General features: G+C 37.0%; 2 protein-coding genes across 4 annotated transcripts; both read right to left on the bottom strand.

Annotated features, from left to right (window-relative positions):
* Positions 1-261: 261 nt before the first annotated feature.
* Positions 262-2,610, bottom strand: si:dkey-283b1.6 (uncharacterized). The gene is made up of 3 exons (XM_056255197.1): positions 2,347-2,610; positions 1,084-1,148; positions 262-722 (listed from the first exon to the last, which is right to left on the bottom strand). The coding sequence occupies exons 2-3, from the start codon at positions 1,113-1,115 to the stop codon at positions 440-442; spliced, it is 315 nt and encodes a 104-aa protein (XP_056111172.1). The 5' UTR covers positions 1,116-1,148; positions 2,347-2,610; the 3' UTR covers positions 262-439.
* Positions 2,611-3,804: 1,194 nt separating this feature from the next.
* On the bottom strand, positions 3,805-18,457 carry abi3a (ABI family, member 3a). Of its 3 annotated transcripts, XM_056255180.1 has the most exons (11): positions 18,069-18,457; positions 16,885-17,055; positions 13,295-13,474; positions 11,809-11,867; positions 9,121-9,216; positions 8,737-9,026; positions 7,364-7,483; positions 7,013-7,144; positions 6,694-6,789; positions 5,693-5,818; positions 3,805-4,029 (listed from the first exon to the last, which is right to left on the bottom strand). In XM_056255180.1, exons 1-11 carry the CDS (start codon positions 18,198-18,200, stop codon positions 3,866-3,868), a joined length of 1,566 nt encoding a protein of 521 aa, XP_056111155.1. In that variant the 5' UTR covers positions 18,201-18,457; the 3' UTR covers positions 3,805-3,865. The 3 variants fall into 3 exon arrangements, with proteins under 3 accessions (XP_056111155.1, XP_056111157.1, XP_056111156.1); XM_056255182.1 differs by lacking the exons at positions 16,885-17,055; positions 18,069-18,457 and adding an exon at positions 14,089-14,216; XM_056255181.1 differs by lacking the exons at positions 6,694-6,789; positions 7,013-7,144 and having other exon boundaries at positions 18,069-18,444.
* Between the last annotated feature and the right edge of the window lie 538 nt (positions 18,458-18,995).

Below are 18,995 nucleotides of genomic sequence, written 5' to 3'. Positions count from 1 at the left end.
GTCAACAAAAAAGGTTTAGCTAGCATATGCAAAATGTATAAATATTAACTAAAAACATATATACATTTTTTTTTTTTACTTTTTCCTTACGCTCATTGTGTGAGGGTTCATGACCCTATAAGACGTGTTCAAAATCCCAACAGAATCACAGATTATCACATCTGTGACATTTTCCTCCTCACTTTGCATAGGTAGCATGAGTAGTAGTCCTTGGAAAAAGTCAGGAGAATCCCACTTTGCTTCTTATTTTTCCTTTAACCGGTCCAAGTGCTTGAGATACTGTGTGTGGTGGTGAGATCATGATTCATGAATGTGAGGGTGAGTTTGAGACAGATTCTGAATATGCAGGAGGGGGTTCCAGAGGGGAGGCTTCAGGCTTCAGTAACTGCAAAATAAATTTTGAATCCTCGTTATCTTTAAAAACATTTCAGGACAAGATTCATTCAATGATGGTGTAGATATTCGACAATATCTCCACGGTTACCTCGTGATAAGCCGGAGGGGGCTCGTACTCGTAGAACTGCACGGTGCTGTAGCGCGGCGGCCTGTGCAGCTCATCTTCAGACATAGAGATCGGAATGACGTACACAGACGGATGATCCACGGCTCGATCTTGACCCTGCAGGCGCTCCACGCGCTCCTTACGGGCCCGCTGGAAGATTTTACAGAAGCCAGTACAGCAGATTGACAAAAAGGTAAAGGTTATGATTGGTGCGAAGATCCTGAAACAACAACGACAGCATGAGAGAGAGAGTGAGCATGTGTGCTGATGTCATTGCTGGTGATGATAAAGAACATATTATAGAAAGGATGGACTCTCATGGATTTTCACATTTCCGGAATGAGGAAGTAAACCATAGTAAATTTTTATAGGCTACTACAGGTACATAAGAAATGTTGTTATAGTTTTACAATCTCCAAATGAGATAAAAAAAAATCTGGTAATGCGTTTTCACGAATTTCCAAAAAGTGAAAAAATATAAGATTGAAGAAGAACATAAAGACACACACACAGACACACGGAGACTGTTTTATCACAATCTGCAATTTGTTATGGAGAGCATTGAGAGCAGGTATACATACTTTAATATTATAAACGGATCACTCATATCCATGGCAATGAAGAAATTGCCAATTCAGAAGCAACTCTGTAAGGAAATAAATCACATTTGGTGATGACAGCTTTAATTAGTCTGTGATCAACAATATAGGCCATATACATGGGATATTGAAATCATTGTGGGGTTTTCGCAAACTGTTGTAACTCAGGCATTATCCTATGGCAGACTGGACAGGTATGAAAAAGAAGCAAGAGCTTAATATTCATTACAGTCTTTCATCCAACATTTAAGAGGCGGGTTTTTATTGGACAATTTTAAATTAATCTTTCAAAATGCCAACAAGCAAACTAAAAACCATTTAGCACCATTAATTCTATTAATTTATCTTAGAAATAACTTTTTTCTTTTGTAATTCTTTTCTGGAATTCCACAAAATATAATTTGTAATACGACAGGATGCTATATCACTTAAATGTTAAGAAAATACAGGTTTTCCAGGTCCTATTAGATCTTTAATGTCTTACAATGAATGTGTGAATATTTAACTGTCTTTAAACACCATAATAAACTTTTGTAACCTAATGAGTCAAGACAATGATGCAAGATGTCTTGCTAACCGGAAATGTCCTAGTTCAGTATTGAGGACAGATGTAAAAGATCATTTTTCAGTCATCATCCACAGTCATCCACAGTTCAAATTTTGTTTTGTTTTATTAAAGAACTAGTTTTAAACACAACATATTGTCAATTTCCATTCATAATTTGGCATTTACTGTAAGCCAGGGCCATCAAAGTCATCTATCTATGGAATGGCCAACTCATTGGTCCCAAGGGAGATAAAACAAAATTGGTCCCAGACCCCTTTACATTTAATGAACTGTAGGCCCACAGCAACTCAGGAGGGTCCCGCTTTTTTGTGCTACACACCCCTTCAACACCCATCAAGAAACCCTTCCACTGACACTTTAAAAGCATGTTGATTTCTCCTTTTTTCACTGACTGCCAGCAGTGTTTAAGACAACACCTGTCATTTCCAGCGATCAAAAGAATCAGAGAATCTCAAAATATAAGAAACTCTTGACAATATAAAAAAAGTTTTGAACTGTTGAAAACTTCTGCCCTCAACATTAGGATACAGATCAATATATTTATACAAGCCTGTCACATGTCTGTGATATAAGCATAGGTGACCATCATACACACTTTATTTATGTAGTAAGTGAATTTATTTCTTAAATCAAGCGGGTTTTTAAGCACCTGACTGAAAAACAAATAAAAGTCTTACCTCAAAGAACACAGGCGATTACGGCAAAAATGTAGAGACTGTGTGCACTGCTCTGATTTGAGACTGAGTCTTATCTGAGGGAGGGTTTATAGCGCTGATAGTGAAGTTTCAACACCTTTATGGTGACTGTTTCCTGTAGCAGGACATTGTCTTTGCAGCACTTTATTCATTTGAATCACCACCGAGCAAGTGTTCTTCATTATTTGTTTTTGTTTATTAGAAGATGCTTTTTCACTTTTTACCTCAATTTATCATTAAAGAACAGTCATTATATTGTCTCTCCCTGTTGAAAATGAAAGCTTAGATTAACATGAATTTCCAGGTTGCAAGTCCAGGCTGCACTGTAAAAGGTGACCACTTGACTAAAAGTGAGGAAACCCATTGCCTTGAAATTATTAAGTAAATAAACTTTATGCATAATTGAAAAAATTAAGTTATGCGAACTTGACAATTCCACATAACTTTTTTTTTTTTTTCAGTTACGCATGAAGTTTATGATCAGATTAAGTCAACTTGTCCTTTTTTTAGTGTGGTTTGTGTTGTTTTGGAACAACTGGCGAAGCAGCATGTACTTTCTGGCAAAGATTGAACAAGGAAGTCTTACTATTTAATCCAGCAAAGATGCTTGGTGAGGACCAGCATCCAAAACATTATTTGCTGTCTACAAATGCCTCCAAATCCCAAGAGTTTCTACTTTTATTTATGTGAAAATAAAGAGAAACACATTTAGGTTGACAAACTTTGGACAGTTTAATAACTTTTTCCATTAACCTGAAATAAACATTGTGAAACAGTCTAAAAGAGAATAAAAAATGAAAATAATAAGGCTACTGGTGCTTATGAGCCAGATTTGTATAAGGAGTGGATAGTTATAATTGACATAAAACAAATTAAACTTTATTCCCAGACATTAATGTTAACCGTTTATTGATTCTATGGACTGTAAATGCTAACTTGGTTCATGAAATTGTTACTGAATTGTTGGGGGGGGGGGGGGGGGGGGGGGGGGGGGATGTTTGAGAAAATACTGCATTTGCTGTGGAATCAATAAAATGTTAACATCTCATGAGTAATAAAGGTTTACAATTACAAAACTAAATTATATTACACAAATATATTATTTCATTATTTACTCAACACAATTTAAACAAATATGTTCACAGAATTAACAAATAACCATCCACTATCTACTTCTTAGTGAACCAGTGTACAAAAAAATGTTTCTTAAAATGTTGCACTTTTAGATTATAACTTAAAGTCCTGAGAAATCAATTATCCTTATCATCATCATTATGTAAGTACGCTTTAAAATAGGAGAGGCTTTGCATGTCCACAAACTCCTCTCTGCTGGAAACATCAGTCAGCATGTTAGTTGGGATTTTCTAAAACTTCAACATAGCATAAAAGCATTTCAACAGCTCTCAACAGCCAATCGTTTCACTACTTGATAAAATGCGAATACAAGATGCCTTGTATGTCTAATAATTGTTTTACTGACATTCTGGATTCTTATGGCCAGTTAAGCGGTGGACTCCACATAGTTGCCAGGAAAATAACCCTTTACTCCATTCAGAACCCCCTCACACCAGCCATCCTCGGTCCTGCTGGTGAGGTAGATGATGTCCCCCTCCTGAAAGAGCAGGTCACCTGGCTTGTCTGTGTCGTAGGTATATAGTGCCACCACTTGAAAAAGAGTTACAATGGAAAATCAGTCCCTGTAGATATCTTACATTCTGAATGACCAGTGGTGGACGAAATACTCAAATCAGGTGCTTGAGTAAAACTAATAAAATAATACTCCAGTAAAATTATTGATTGTACAAAGTACTGATTAATGATTTTTATATACTCAAAATACGTGTGTGTGTGTGTGGGTCGGGGGTATAATGTACAAGACACACAAACAGCTTAAATAGTTAACAGCTCAGTTTGACATCATTATGATTTATTGTGAGTTGTCAAGTGGCCAACACTAGTCAGTAAGAAAGGTTATGCAGACACTTAATATGTATTGATCTGCACATCAGAAAACAGGCGTCACATAGGGCAAAATATGTTAACATTTTAGGAAAAAAGCTAAGCAAACATGCCAGTTTTCTATCATTTGAAACTGCTATGGCAGCGGGGAGATGCATGGGCTTTCATTTGTGTTATTTTAACGTTCTGTTTAGTTTTCACCTAAAACCTTCCCTGTTCAGACAAAGTGATACACAAATGTGGACATGTGCACATTCAAGCATTTCATACAATGTGCTTAAACAGCTCGCCCTTTTACAGCAGATTTAGTTCACAAACAACTGACAGCTGTGATCTAAATCTAATTTTCATTTACAATAATAAATCCTAAAATTTTGAATTTTTAAACGTACTTTTCGAGCCATCAGTCGCATGCGCACTCACGTCCAGAGGATCTCCCGTTCTCGGCTCATTTTGAGTCTGATTTGTGAATTCATCCAATTGTTGACTCGAGAACAACTGATGCAATTGGATCAATCCGATTTATTGTACAGTATGATTTGCGAACCGATTTTACAGGCTAATTGAAAAGAATTAGTTCACGAATCGGACACCGGGGTGGGTGATGATTTCTTCAGTTCAAAATAACGAGGAACGTTTATCAAAACATAGTGGAGTAAAAAGTATGATATTATGCCTTGGAATGTACAATGCAGTAAAGTAAAAGTAAATGTTTCTTAAAGTCCCTGTAATCAATAATTGTATCCCTTAAAACTCTTCTTTGATCACCAAAATGACACATAAAATTCCTCATGCCTTAAAACAGCTGGAATGTAACTCTACACCCTTGCCTCATTTAGTCTATGCGGTTCTATAAATATGCTAATTAGCCCCGCCCCCAGTCACTCCCACCAGCTTAGAGATCCACTCGTTGACGATCACACAAATTGACGTGATTGCTTACAAGGTAGTCTGTGACGTCAGAAACACCAGCAGTTTCAAACCGCGTTTTTGAGACTGTCTTTGGTTCACTGCAGTTTTAAAGAAAAAATACTCGGCAATGGTGTTGACTTGAATTTGCACATGGTTTGTCTTAAAGCATATTAAAAACACCACATAGACATATAAACAACGTTAAATAGTGGATTTTCACCACAGGGGGACTTTAAAATAAAAATACTCAGATAAAGCACAGATTCTTGAACATTTTAATTAAGTTACTGTCCACCACTGGTCAGTACAAAATTATCTCAGAAACCTAAAATGTCAATTTTAGTCACCTAATTACGAAATATCAAAGTCTTGCTATTATGATACTGATTAACAATGCAAATTCTTTAGCGCTCTAAAAAAAATTAGTTTGACTAAAATTAGTCAACATTAAGCTTACCTTTCTCCAAATAGTCGGCTGGTGCAGATATGTCGTAATCAATAGGGGGTGGTAAAGGGGGCATATCCTCATAGTTGTCAAAACCATCTACTGGTGGAGATGGGGGCGGTGCTGGAATCTCAAGGTCTGAATGTGCATCGACACACAATGTTAACACATATAGAAAACACAAGTGTGTGAGTTCTGCGCTACAAGCCACATCAGACAAAATTGTGAAAACAATTATTTTTTTCCGCTTCAAACACATGGAAGACCACACAGGCAATCAATCATAATAAAAATGCATTATCCCTGCGGGGTCCATATGTTTGAAAAGAACAATTATGTTTGCAATTCCATTTGTTTACAGTACAAATTACACACTTCACATATAAAGGAATAGTTCACCAAAGATAAAAACAAAAATCCATCATATGGCTTCAGATAACTTGGAATAGTGCACCAGTGTTATTAATAGTTATTCATTATTATTAATACTTTGAATTATCTTTTATTTTCACATTTCAGTTTTCATTTTATTTTAAGTTTTAGTAACTTTGTGATTTCGTAATTTTTTTAAAAAGTATTTATATTTGAATTTTTTTATTTCAGTTTTAGTGTTTTTATTACTTAAAATAAATGGAAGTTATTCATGTAATATTTATATTTTATTTTAACAACACTATAGTGCATATATTGCATGGATTACTTCTATCATGCCTTTTTGTCCTTTTTGGAGCTAAAAATCATACAGGCTTGGATTAACATAGTGAGCAAATGATGACAGAATGTTCATTTTTTTGGCTGAACTATCCCTTTAAAATCACCAGACTCATTTGAGTTTTCAAAAGAGAGATCTAACTTCATTGAGGATGTAGATCGAGTGTAGATCCTGTTGCATGCCAGAATGGCGTGATACGAAGTCAAATTATATGCTGGCTTGGCTCGCTGAAGAGCAGACAGAGGGAAGTTGCAAATATTAAGGAAGAGAAGAGCATCAGACAGCAATGCGCCACACTTACCCAGGTGCTCTAGGCGAGCAGGGATCCTGCACAATGGGCTGAACGAAGCAGGCGGAGCCAGAGGAGGCGGGTATGGAGGGGGTGGGGGTATCATGACTGACAGGTGTTCATAAAGAGAAGTGTAATGAAATATTTAACTAATATGAACAGATTAGAGATGTTTTCAAGGGCCAGATAATAAGAGTGATTCGATTTTAACTAAAAGATTATTTGAAATGTCGCATGTTTTTGGTATATCGTATCAACAGTTTTGGCATCAAAAGGAGGAACTACCAAAGAACTGTAATGACTCAGGTCTTAGGAATGAGCGGGGCCTTACGTGATTGAGCAGAGGGCAGAAAAAGCGAGCGTGTGTACAGCGAGCGAGCGCTGGGGCCCATGCGGACCCTCAGAGAGAGAGAGCGAGAGCTAGGAGGATGGCGTCGCACTCGTGACCGGCGAGAACGCGGAGCTGAGTGAGAAGAGAGAGACAAGTGTGAAAATAAGAGCATCGAGTGTAAAAGCTCACAGAAACAAATAACAGCAACACCAAGATTAAGAGCAAAGGCTGGCTGTAACTGAAAGCAAACATGTAATCATTCAAAGCATTTTGAAGCGAGACACAAAGCATCACACAAAACAAAATACCACGTTTGAACAAACATATGCTTTGATTTGGACATTTTTGTACCTTCAAAGTTCTCATCATCAGGCAGAGGCGGTGGGGTTGGAAGATCAAGGGCATCAGGGGCTGGTGGAGGAGGCATGTCACTGGGAGCTTCTGGTAGAGGAAATCCATTCTCCTCGGCCACTAGACAAAACATTTCTTTATTCAATTCTATTATACTATAGAACTTTCTATTTTTAAACTTTTGTCATTGGATTATTTTCCTCTGGCTCCACTGCAGCAGCATCCATATATGCTTCCTGACCGGAGTGTATTTTTACTACACACATGCATACTTATAGATGTTTTTAGATGTTTTATTTAAGAATATGTAGGTTAGTCTAGTAAATCACAGGTTTTTAAGTGTAAGTTCTTCCACTCGCAGCTCAAGTCCTAACCAGTCTGTCTACACTGAACATGAAACAGCTGAGGAACGTGACACAAACACAAACATCAGATCATATTTAATGTTTAATGCACAGTTACACTACCCTTCTAAAGTTTGGGGTCAGTAAGATTTTTTGAAAGAAACTAATCATTTTTTTCAGCAAGGACACATTAAATTGAGTTATTAATGTTACAAAATATTTATATTTCAAATAAATGCTGTTCTTTTGAACTTTCTATTCATCAAAGTATCCTGAAAAATTACAAATCCTTTTGTTTCCACAAAAATATCAAGCAGCACAACTGTTTTCAACATTGATTTGAATAATAAACGTATCTTGAGCATCAAATCATCATATTAGAATGATTTCTGAAGGATCATGTGACACTGAAGACTGGAGTAATGATGCTGAAAATTCAGCTTTGCATCACAGGAATAAATTACATTTTAAAAAATATATTCAAATAGAAAACAGTTATTTGAAATTGTAATAATATTTCACAATATTACTGTTTGTACTGAATTTTGTTCAAATAAATGGAGCCTTGGTGAGAATAAGAATCTTCCCATTAGTTTCCACTAGCATTAACTGACATTGACTAACAATGAGTAACTTATTACAGTATAATAACGGTTCGTTGTTAGTTCATGTTAACTCATGTCTGTTAACAGATACAACTTTTGATTTTAATAATGTATCAGTAAATGTTGAAATTAACATTACCTAAGATTAATAAATGCTTTAGAAGTATTTTTCATTGATAGTACATTTTAACTAATGTAGTTAACTACCGGTAGTACCGTTAACAAATGGAACCTTATTGTAAACCAAAAAGATCCTACCGACCTGAAACTTTTGACTGGTATTGTATGTGAGGCGTCTGGTTAGGACAACAAATGTATTGCTCCTTGCTTTATCATGTCACATCTAGATGGCATATGGCGTAACCTCCTGAAAACTTTGAATGTCCTGCAATGTTGATTGATCTGTCAATCAGCACAAACTAACCTGTTTCAAGAGGTGGAGCTGGTGGAGGAGGTGGTGGTGTGGTTATCAGGGTGCTGGGATCAGATGTATTGACTGAAGCAGGCATGGGTGGAGGTGGGGGGATGTCGGTACAGTCAAGGGGAGGAGGTGGAGGTGGAGGTTGATCAGTCTTCTGCCCGTGATCCTTTTCACCCTCTGCCTCCATCAGTGGGGGTGGTCCTTCATCCAGCAGCGTGCTGATGATGTCACCATCAGGGCTGGTGGGCCAGCTGGGCACTACAGGGGGCGGCACGGCTTTACCAAAGCTCGACCTGCGGTGACCGGAGAAATCCAGGTATGAAAACTGATACAGATGTGACGTTAGGATTATAACCAGGAATGATAAAACACTCTATGTGCTCTTACGCGATAGACTTGTCATTAAGTGAGGTGAGGGACGCTCCATGAGACAGAGTGGGCGCCACAGGACACTGGACAGGCTCTGGAGGACGGCTGCCTCGACTTGATGAACACACACACAGAAACACATACTGAGCTGTCAAATAGTTAATATTAGACACGTACTTCTGTATTTTATGCAGAAAGCCACTAAAAAGACACGTGCATGTCTCATGAGCTCGTGCTGAGAAACTAATGCTACCACAATGCAAGCCTTGTTGCTTTCAGGCAGTGCAAAGAGGGGAAGTGGGTAGAACAAAACTAAAATCACTTCCTGGAGAAAGGCCCTCTAACTGAGAAAGAAGAGGAACAGAGGCCTGAGAATGAGGGGTTCGTATGAGTATATATGATTTCATCAGAATTTAATTTTTTATGAACAACAGAGACATTTTCGTGGAGAATCTAAACCAGAATAAAAGGAGATGTGATGACTAGCATGATAGTTTGTATTAGGGTGGCTGCGGTCATGTGGGCATGTCAGGAGATCAAGCAGAGAATGAATAAATGTAAATGGCATTCTCACACAGGATGCATACTGGTGATCAAAAAACTGGTAGATACTGCATAACAGAATGAAAATTCCTCGAGAAATGTTTTTAAAATTAAACAGCATCACAGCACTCATGGCACAAGATGCTAAAAAAAATAGCCTGACACTTTGTAATGGTCACAGAATCCCTTAAAGGAACATTCCAACTTTTTGGGACTTTAGCCTATTCACCTTATCCCCCAGAGTTAGATAAGTCCATACATACCTTTTTCATCTCCGTGCGTGCTATAAGTCTGTTTGACACACCCACCGCTAGCCTAGCTTAGCACAAAGACTGGATGTAAATGGTTGCAGCTAGCATACTAATCCAAATAAGTGACAAAATAACGCAAACATTTTCCTATTTACATGTTGTGATTTGTATAGTCACAGAGTGTACAAAAAACGAAGTCACATGAGACACAGACATATTTTAACCGTATAAATACTGGGAACTACTTGGGCGGAGTGATAACCGTTATCACTCCGCCCAAGTAGCAGTGCTTCGCCTTCAGAGAATATAGTTCCCAGTATTTATACGGTTAAAATATGTCTGTGTCTCATGTGACTTTGTTTTTTGTACACTCTGTGACTGTACAAATCACAACATGTAAATAGGAAAATGTTTGCATTATTTTGTCACTTATTTGGATTAGTATGCTAGCTGCAACCATTTACATCCAGTCTTTGTGCTAAGCTAGGCTAGCGGCGGGTGTGTCAAACAGACTTAGCACGCACGGAGATGAAAAAGGTATGTATGGACTTATCTAACTCTGGGGGATAAGGTGAATAAGCTAAAGTCCCAAAAAGTCGGAGTGTTCCTTTAAAGCACATGCTGTAATTCTTGTTATTAAGAATTGTTTTCATTAAAGCTGCAGTCCGCAGTTTTTTCTCTTTGTCGCCATCTCTGTTCGAAATCTGCAATTGCAGTTATTCGCGGAATTATCAACTTTATGTGAGTTGTGTCTTGACATGGCACAGCGCGGATGAATCCAATGTTTGAGGAGAATGTGTGGCTGTCAGTGTGGATACTGGCATTCAGAATCACAGATTATTATTTTTTAAAGTATGACCAACTTAAGAATTTTCACCGGAAAATGGCATCTGAACAAGTAAGAAACATCCACTTTTGTTCTGGTTCTGACCAACTAAGAAAAAAAAATCATTGCAGTAAATCGTGCTGATTAAATCTAACAATCGCTTATCATATCACGTAAAACAGTGCAAATTATACTTTGTTCTCAAATAGTTAATGTTCAACATCAGCAATGCATGACTACATTTACTGCCCTTCCGATATTTATCCTTGTTTTCACATGGGCCGGTTGCTGGTCTCTTTTTTTCAGTAGCCACTCCGAAGTCCGAAAGAAGTCTTTTGCATTTTACAACGTGTGAATCTGTTGTCACTGGTGATTGTCGTTTGAACCTTTCTGGATCCGCCATCAAATTAATAAGTTTAATTATATCAAGTGCTGTGAGAAAAGGCTATAAATCTCCACCTCCAGCATCCTCACACGCAATATAGCCTACTAGCCGAGACTCCTTCTTTATGTGTACAGATGTGACGTAACGACGCAAAGACATGCTCGAATCTCCCGCGGAAATCCACCAGTACCACTGGAATTAAAAACATTATTACAAGCTTACCGTTTTGAATCGAGCTACGGCAAGCAGATAGTTTTGACCACTGGCTGGTTATGTATTTGCTCAAAAATTTATATGGGATAATTTTTAACCCAAAAAAGCTACGAACTGCAGCTTTAATTGAAATAAAGCTTAAATAAAATACAAATCTTGGATGAAAAACTTAAAAAATGAAAATGAGAAATGTTTTACCTGGCAACTAACTGAATTAAAATAAGCTGAAGTACTAAAATTACTAAAACTGAAATAAAAATAAATTAAAGCTAAATAGAAATATATATATATATATATATATATATTTTAAATCCTAAAAATTACAAATCCACATTACACACTTGATAAAACTTAAACTAAAATTAAAATGAAAACTGAAAATATTTAAATAAAAGCAAATTCAAATTATAAATAAATTCTATAATAGTATTTAAATAATACTAAAATCACAGGAACAGGGCAGGCCCTAACATGTCAAACAGATGTACCTCAGCGTGCTGCCGCTCCGTGTCATGGTAGCTGTTTTTAACTGTGGTTGGCCAGAATCCTGAAAACAACAAATCTGATGATTAGCAGTTTGTAGATTGAACTTAATTATAATATCAAAACAAAAACAATCTACCTGACCACCCTGACTCCTTTTCTATTAGCATTATCTATCTGGTTCTCTTAATATTCCAATAGGGGACTTTAGTCTCTGCTTTAGGGAAACCAGTTTGAAAACATATCATATTTCTGTAATTCTTTTCGATGATGCTAGTAGCACAGAACTCACTTTAGCTTTACAGGTGAAATATGAGGTACATAAATATAATTATATTTATTTATACTACTGTCCAAAAATTTGGGTCAGCAAGATTTTTTTTCTTTTTTTTTTAATAAGTCTCTTCTGGTCACCAAGGCTTAATTTATATGATAAACCCCCCAGTAACCCTAATATGTAATAATGCTGATTTTTTAATATCAATGTTGAAAACTAATATTTTTGTGGAAACCATGATACACCATAATTTAATGCACCCTTGCTGAAAACAACAACAACAACAACGTACTGATCCCAAGCTTAGTGCTTATAATAAATGTATGATTAAAACAATAACATCTCAAATGAAAAACTACCTTCTGCAAGTATAAAAATGTGTGTTTGTGCTTATGAGTATATGCCCAGTGTAAGACTTGGTGTGTGTGCTAACGTGCTAGACTTTCTAAATATGGATGTGCTTCACCAGTCTTCTGTGGCAAGTGCATTCCTGTGAAAGTCTGCTAAATGCTATACAGACCTAGCAGGGTATCAATGAGCTAGCTTAGCATGAGTAGCACCAATTAAAGACTCTAGCTGCTTTTCCCACGCTGCTTAGTGGCTGGTAGCCAAATGTGTGTTTGTGTTTGAGGGAAAGAGGAGTGTAAAGGAGGTAGGAAAAGAGAGTAATCTGAATGTGCCTTTGCTCTGAGTTGGTGTGCACTGTTAATTTGTCAGACAAACTGCTTTATAACAGGATGTGGTCAAGTGTGTGACACGAAGAGATACTCTATTTTTTTACCATTTTGATTTTTATTTCGAACTGTTATGAAGGGAAGAAATGAAAAGTTACATGCTGAAACAGCTAAATGTTATATCTTAAAGATTCTTGACACCATTTATCATTGTAACACTTGTAATCCTGGCTTATGTTGTTCCATGTGTCACACTATTTATACTTTACCATAGGTTAGAAAATAATACTGAATAGACAAGTGTTCCACACTGTACAATTGTACACCCTGGGTTAACATTGTTATTTACACAGCACGCAACATTTTACTTAATATATTTCCTTTTACATTACACAATTGTTTCCCCCCAAACACTGAAACTATTCAAGGCAAATGCATATTTAAGCACTAAGGCAGATTCTGGTTGGTTGTCTTGATAATTAACTTTCTGTAACACACTGTATACCTCTGTACCCACTTCATGAGATTGTGTGTGCTCACCTTCACGCCATGGCCAACAGAGTCCAGGCTGGAGAAAGAGATGGGAGTGCGGGAGTACTTGAGCGTGGCTTCTTTATTTTTTGCAGGGGGGACAATCTTATGACTGCGTGAAACCCTCTTGGCAACTGTGAAAGCGCCAATCTCTCTGCGGGCCACCTTCTCCCTGTGCATGTCCACTGTCTGTGTACAAGCAGAGAGATTGGGAAAAGTGACACCTGGAATTCTCCTCCAAGACAACGTTTTGGTATTAAAATGTAGAAATCTTCACAATCGACATGCTACAATATCACTCATTAAACCGCACCCTGGGAAATCTTGATTCTGATTGGTTATTGCTGCATTATGCAGTCAGATTTTGTTGTTGCTGTTGCTGATACACTCCTATCGACATGTTTAATATGATTAATATTAAACATGAAAAACATTTTTTAAAACACTGTGTAACCCATTTATTTTTTATTAATTTATTAACTAATATTAAATGTAATATTTTGGTAACACTTTATTTTACAGTGTCCTTTTTACATATGTTACATGTAGTTACTATAGTAATACCAGTAATTATTACAAACCCTAATCCTATCCTAACCCTTTGGTAAGCAGCCTACATGTTGTTAAATAATATTACTCAGTACTTAAATATGTAATTACACTATAACAATGACACCTTAAAATAAAGTGTAACCAATTTTCTTCACTCATTTTATTAATCATGTATTAGTTCACAAAGCAATTAGCTATTGAAGGACAATTCCGGCGCAAAATGAACCTAGGGGTTAATAACACATGGGTACCGAGTCGATCGTTCTCTGGGATATGTTTTCATGGATATCGAATGTACCCAGTTTTAGCTCGAACCACAGATTAGCTTATAAAAAATAAATCGCTAGTTAATACCACTAACAAGGCTCAAAATAGCCCCACACTAACACGGTAGCATAATGAGGGTCCCTACATGCAAACCGAAGCATTAAGAACTTTGTATGTGTACGTTTAATAAGAAGATACTTTATAATGACAGTAAACTTTGCGTATACAGGCAGGAGCCATCTTTGGAAAACAGTCTCGACCAGCTGAACCACGAACGTTGTGCTAAGTGAGCTGGTCGATAGGAATTACGTTTGTGAAACGTAAAACCTATATACTAGCGTTATAAGCTTATCAGTGGTTCAAGCTAAAACTGGGTACACCATGAAAACACATCCCAGAGAACAGTCGACACGGTACCTATGTGTTATTAACCCCTAAGTTCATTTTGCGCCGGAATTGTCCTTTAATGTTACATCTGCCCATTCTACGGGCATTGTTATCTAAACCTAAAACCCTTCAAAAAAAAATTGTTGTTTGAAATAAAGCTGAAAAACCTAAAGAAAAATGAGTGATGTTACCTTGGTAGCTAACTGAAATAAAATAAGTTGAAGTGCTAAAATTACTAAAACTGAAATAAAATAAAAATTACAAAAGATCATAACAAAATTACTAAAATTACTGGAAAATATAAAAGCTTATTCAAAATAGTAATAAATATTATAATAGTACACAATACTAAAATAACACTGTCAACAGGACTATATAAAGAATATAACCGTGAGCATAATCTAATTACATCCACCACAGCCTAAATCTTATTGCTGTTTAGGCTGTTCCAACCCACTCAATCCCCACAGTAAAGGTTTAGTCTGTGATGTAGGAGGAACTGGAAGCCTCGCTAAGACATTAGATTCTTCCTGAAATACGCCAATCTGGCTTTCCTCTGTCTGTGGGCACTCATATAGGGTGAAGGATCAGTATTGGTACTCCAGGCCTGCTTGTTACAGCTCTTCTTGGGCACAGGGCAGACAATAGAGAACATCAATCAGCGTTCAAACTTTGCTTCTGAGCGAGAGAACAGTGGCCCTTTCATTCCAAGTCTGGGATCTGGCTCACCCCCTCTCAGCCCTGCCTCAGGTGACCTGGTTAGGCAGGCTGGGCACGGAGCGCACTGGAATGCTGCCGTGCCGCAGTGAGAGGAGCCAAGGGAATCGAGGGGCAAGGGGGGCCCTGGTGGCATGGAGTATTATCACCCGGGAGACAGGGGGCCCCAAAAAGTGACTACCTACACTGAGCTTTGGGACATTTCTACAACAGCCCTCGCCACTTTACAGTAGGAAATCCTCCTTCACCAAGAGACCAAGAGGGGTTTTGCAATCAAGCATGTTATTACCATTTTTGCCAAGCAATAATAACAGAGAAACCCTTTTTGAAACCATTCACAGATTCATGTTCAGTTCAGGACACGGCAGTCAAGCTCGCATTAACTCTCAGCTGATCCACTTCTACCTATAGGAATACAACGCCTATCACTGTATACATATATAAGCTCCTTCAGTATTATCAGCAGCTATCGCTTTTCTCAGGAGCGAATTACGCTCCTCCATCCCCAGCTCCTCCTCTCGCCCAGTCAGCATTTGGCATTCCGATTCCCCTTGAATCAGAATAAATTCTCGAATTATGTTGTACTTTAAAATCTTGAATTAATGATATCTGCAATACATTCATGTTGGTTCTGTTCTGTTTACCCGAAGGGGGGTTATTGCTGCTCTCCCTGCTCTTATCCATGCTAGGATGCATGGATGCGCAGGGAGTTCTCGCCCAGAACGGAACCACACCACCAATCCAAACTGTATGCTAATTGTCAATTGTATTTGACGATAGTGGTCCTGACAGATCTCAGGGCTATAACAATCATAATCATTTAAAAGTCTTATCAGCAGGATTGTGTATAACTGAATTTTATTGAGAGTACTTTTTGAATTCAATTCAATTACTGAATTTAAATTGAGAATCAAAACATGATGAAAAATTGCAATTTTAAACTGAATATAAGTCATGTAAATGTAAAGAAATTAATATAAATGCTGTAAATATAGTTTTTTAATAAAACATAATAATTTTCTATATAAATGACCCATAAACGTTATCATAACTACGTCTACAACATATAGGGTTTTTCCAGGAACAAACAAAAACATTCATTTAATTTTTATTTTTCATTTTATGGACTATGATGGAATAGATTTAAATTACAATATTTATGAATGACAATAAGTATTCTGTGGATGTGATAAACATTTTGTGGTGATATATGAGTTGATGTACAGAGGTAATTGTTTTGACATATTGATGTTTAGAGAAATATTGGGAAACAAATATGTATCAGAATTGATGTTTTGCAAAAACTTGTATTGAACTGATGAAATTCAACTGCATTTCTTTACATTTCAATAAGATAATATACATTTCTGAATTGAAAGTGAGCAGCTGAGTAGGTAAAGTTATCACAGTTTAGAGACCAAACCTTGTACCCATATATAATTACTAAGAGAAGTAAGGAACCAGCACATGCGCAACTTCCATTTTTTTAGGAAATGAAAATCGACATTGTGGAGCCGACAAAGTTCATAGAGTCAGCATGATAGGACTTAACTGCTTTACACTGATTATAATGACTGTATCGTGATCATATGATCAAAATAACAAACATGTTCTGAAGTATCTCAAAATATTCGACTGTATATTCCAGTCTCCCTAAAAGAAAGAGAGGCCGATACCTGTCCGATCTGGTTGACGGAGGACTCTATCTTGCGGAGCTGCAGGGTCTGTGCATCCAGAAGCTTGAGCACATTGGTGGCCAGAGAGCTGATCTGATAAGCCACACTAGCCAAAGACTGAGCAGTGAAGGCCTTGGTTTCCTCCAGAGCTTTGCTGGTGTCATTTCCAGACTGCATGCAGAGGTAGAAACATGCGTTAAACAGACATGACATGCTTCAAACAGGTTCATTTTACTTTGTCTTAATGTACTTTATAACTAGCCGTCATTGTGTTGCATGCAATACATGATCTCATTTTACATACTGTCACAAAAAAAAAAAAGGGAACACATTTTTTGTATACAAGTGCGTTTGTAGCTAAATTCAGTTAGGCTACTTTCATTTTCTGTTCTTTTGTCATTGACTTCTATTGATTTTATACTGTGCCAATTATATTATTTATACTTTAAGGCTTAATCCTACAACTCACACAAACCTTTTTGCATTTTTAGATTTTTAGACATTATTAGTTTATTAAGCAATTTCCGTCTCTGAGTGAGACCGCTGACAGGTGATTACAAGTTGTATACTCTTTGTGGGGAGTCAGATTTGGTCTACTGTAAGGAAGACGACAGATTGCTTCATCTTCTCACTCGTATGTGTTCCTTCCTGCCTGAATTACAAGAACATGCACATTTATATTGAGCAACCTTTTAAATAAATAGTATAAGCATGTAAAAGTAAAAGTTCCACCGTTTTAATCTGCTTCAATCTGTTACCAGTTGTACAAAGTGGGAAAGTCAGTATGAGTAGCCTAGATACTGAGGGACTCCAAACACTCCTCAGGAAAATAAATACTATACAATTTTATCATGCAGAGGAATTGTGAAAAAGCGCAAGATATTGTAACGCCTTTTTAAAGTTGAATTTCTATTTACTTCAGCGCCACGTTTTAAGAACACATTGTCATGCGCGAGACGCTGCAAAAGACGCGAGCGCAACGCTCTCTGTAAGCGCGTTTTAAACAGAAAAACTGTGGAAAACCAGCGCATTATATGTCCCTTACACTTATAATAATTGTCACTTAAGTATGCTATTAAAACGTTAAATTGCATTCATTAAATTAAGTTAAATTGTTGTTTTTGTAAATGACACGTCTCGTCATTTTTAACAGTCTCAAATTGAATCTTGTGTCAGCATCTTACCTGCAGGTAGTTGCTCTCGCAATACTTCGCTACTTCGTGTAAATTGTTGTAGTTGTCTAAAAGTGCTTTGCGAGCAGAGGGGGCATCCTCAAGTATTTTAGCAACTTCTTCGCCGTAGTTTTGATCCTTCATTGCGCGGTGGAATGATAGACCGTTGAAGAACAACTCCGGAAACCTCCGTGCGACAGCAGCTTACTGATATCTGTCAGTCAGACCCCATCCGCCACTGCCTTCCTCTGTCATCAGAAGTTCTCCTTTGATGCTGCAAGCACATATCTGCTGCTCATGGGGTGTGCAAGCATGTGGAAACGAGGAGCTTTGAATGCCATTTTATATTTAAACCCCATTTATACATTTAAAACAGCAAGCAATACTTTAGCAGCTAAAGTGACTAGTTCAAGAAACATACTAGCATACTACAGTACACATAATTCTGCGGTTTCATTCCTGCTTTACTGTCTATGCTACTGTCATGGTGAAAACACGCCCTCTAGCGATTGTATCGATTGTTACCATGTGTCTATAAAAGTGAACTATGAGAAGAATAGACACAGCATTGAAAACTCCAGTTTCACAGACAAGGCTTAAGAGTCATGAAACCCAAAATCAGTTTGGGCAAATTTGGTCATAGCCCCACGGTTTATTTAAACCAGAAAATAAAAGAAACCTTTACATGGGCTAATAATAATAATAAAAAACTTATATTGTAAAATGAATTACTTGCATTTCTAGGTTACAAATCATTAGAAAATTTGTGACAGTGACATTAACCATGTATAGCACTTTTTAACCATGTAAAACAGTAGATTTTTAGACATTGAAAAGTAATGTGAATTAATAATAATAAATATTATTTTTCCTAGGTATGCAGATCTTTAAAATCTTTATTGTGTAGAAATTGTGAGCAAATATATATATATTATATAT

The sequence above is a fragment of the Rhinichthys klamathensis genome, unplaced genomic scaffold (genome assembly GCF_029890125.1).
Source record: "Rhinichthys klamathensis goyatoka isolate OS25496 unplaced genomic scaffold, OSU_Roscu_1.1 h1tg000119l_1, whole genome shotgun sequence".
Classification (NCBI taxonomy): domain Eukaryota; kingdom Metazoa; phylum Chordata; class Actinopteri; order Cypriniformes; family Leuciscidae; genus Rhinichthys; species Rhinichthys klamathensis.
Note: the sequence above shows the minus strand (reverse complement) of the source record. Positions and strands in the feature narration are given on the sequence as shown.

Excerpts from the sequence above, each read along its gene's own strand:
- si:dkey-283b1.6 (XM_056255197.1), bottom strand. The coding sequence starts at position 1,115 with ATGGATATGAGTGATCCGTTTATAATATTAAA. Across the intron at positions 723-1,083 it reads GATCCGTTTATAATATTAAA|GATCTTCGCACCAATCATAA; the intron begins GTATGTATACCT and ends TTGTTGTTTCAG.
- abi3a (XM_056255180.1), bottom strand. The coding sequence starts at position 18,200 with ATGAAGGATCAAAACTACGGCGAAGAAGTTGCTAAAATACTTGAGGAT. Across the intron at positions 13,475-16,884 it reads CCGTCAACCAGATCGGACAG|ACAGTGGACATGCACAGGGA; the intron begins GTATCGGCCTCT and ends GCTTGTACACAG. Across the intron at positions 9,217-11,808 it reads CGGAGCGGCAGCACGCTGAG|TCGAGGCAGCCGTCCTCCAG; the intron begins GTACATCTGTTT and ends GTGTTCATCAAG.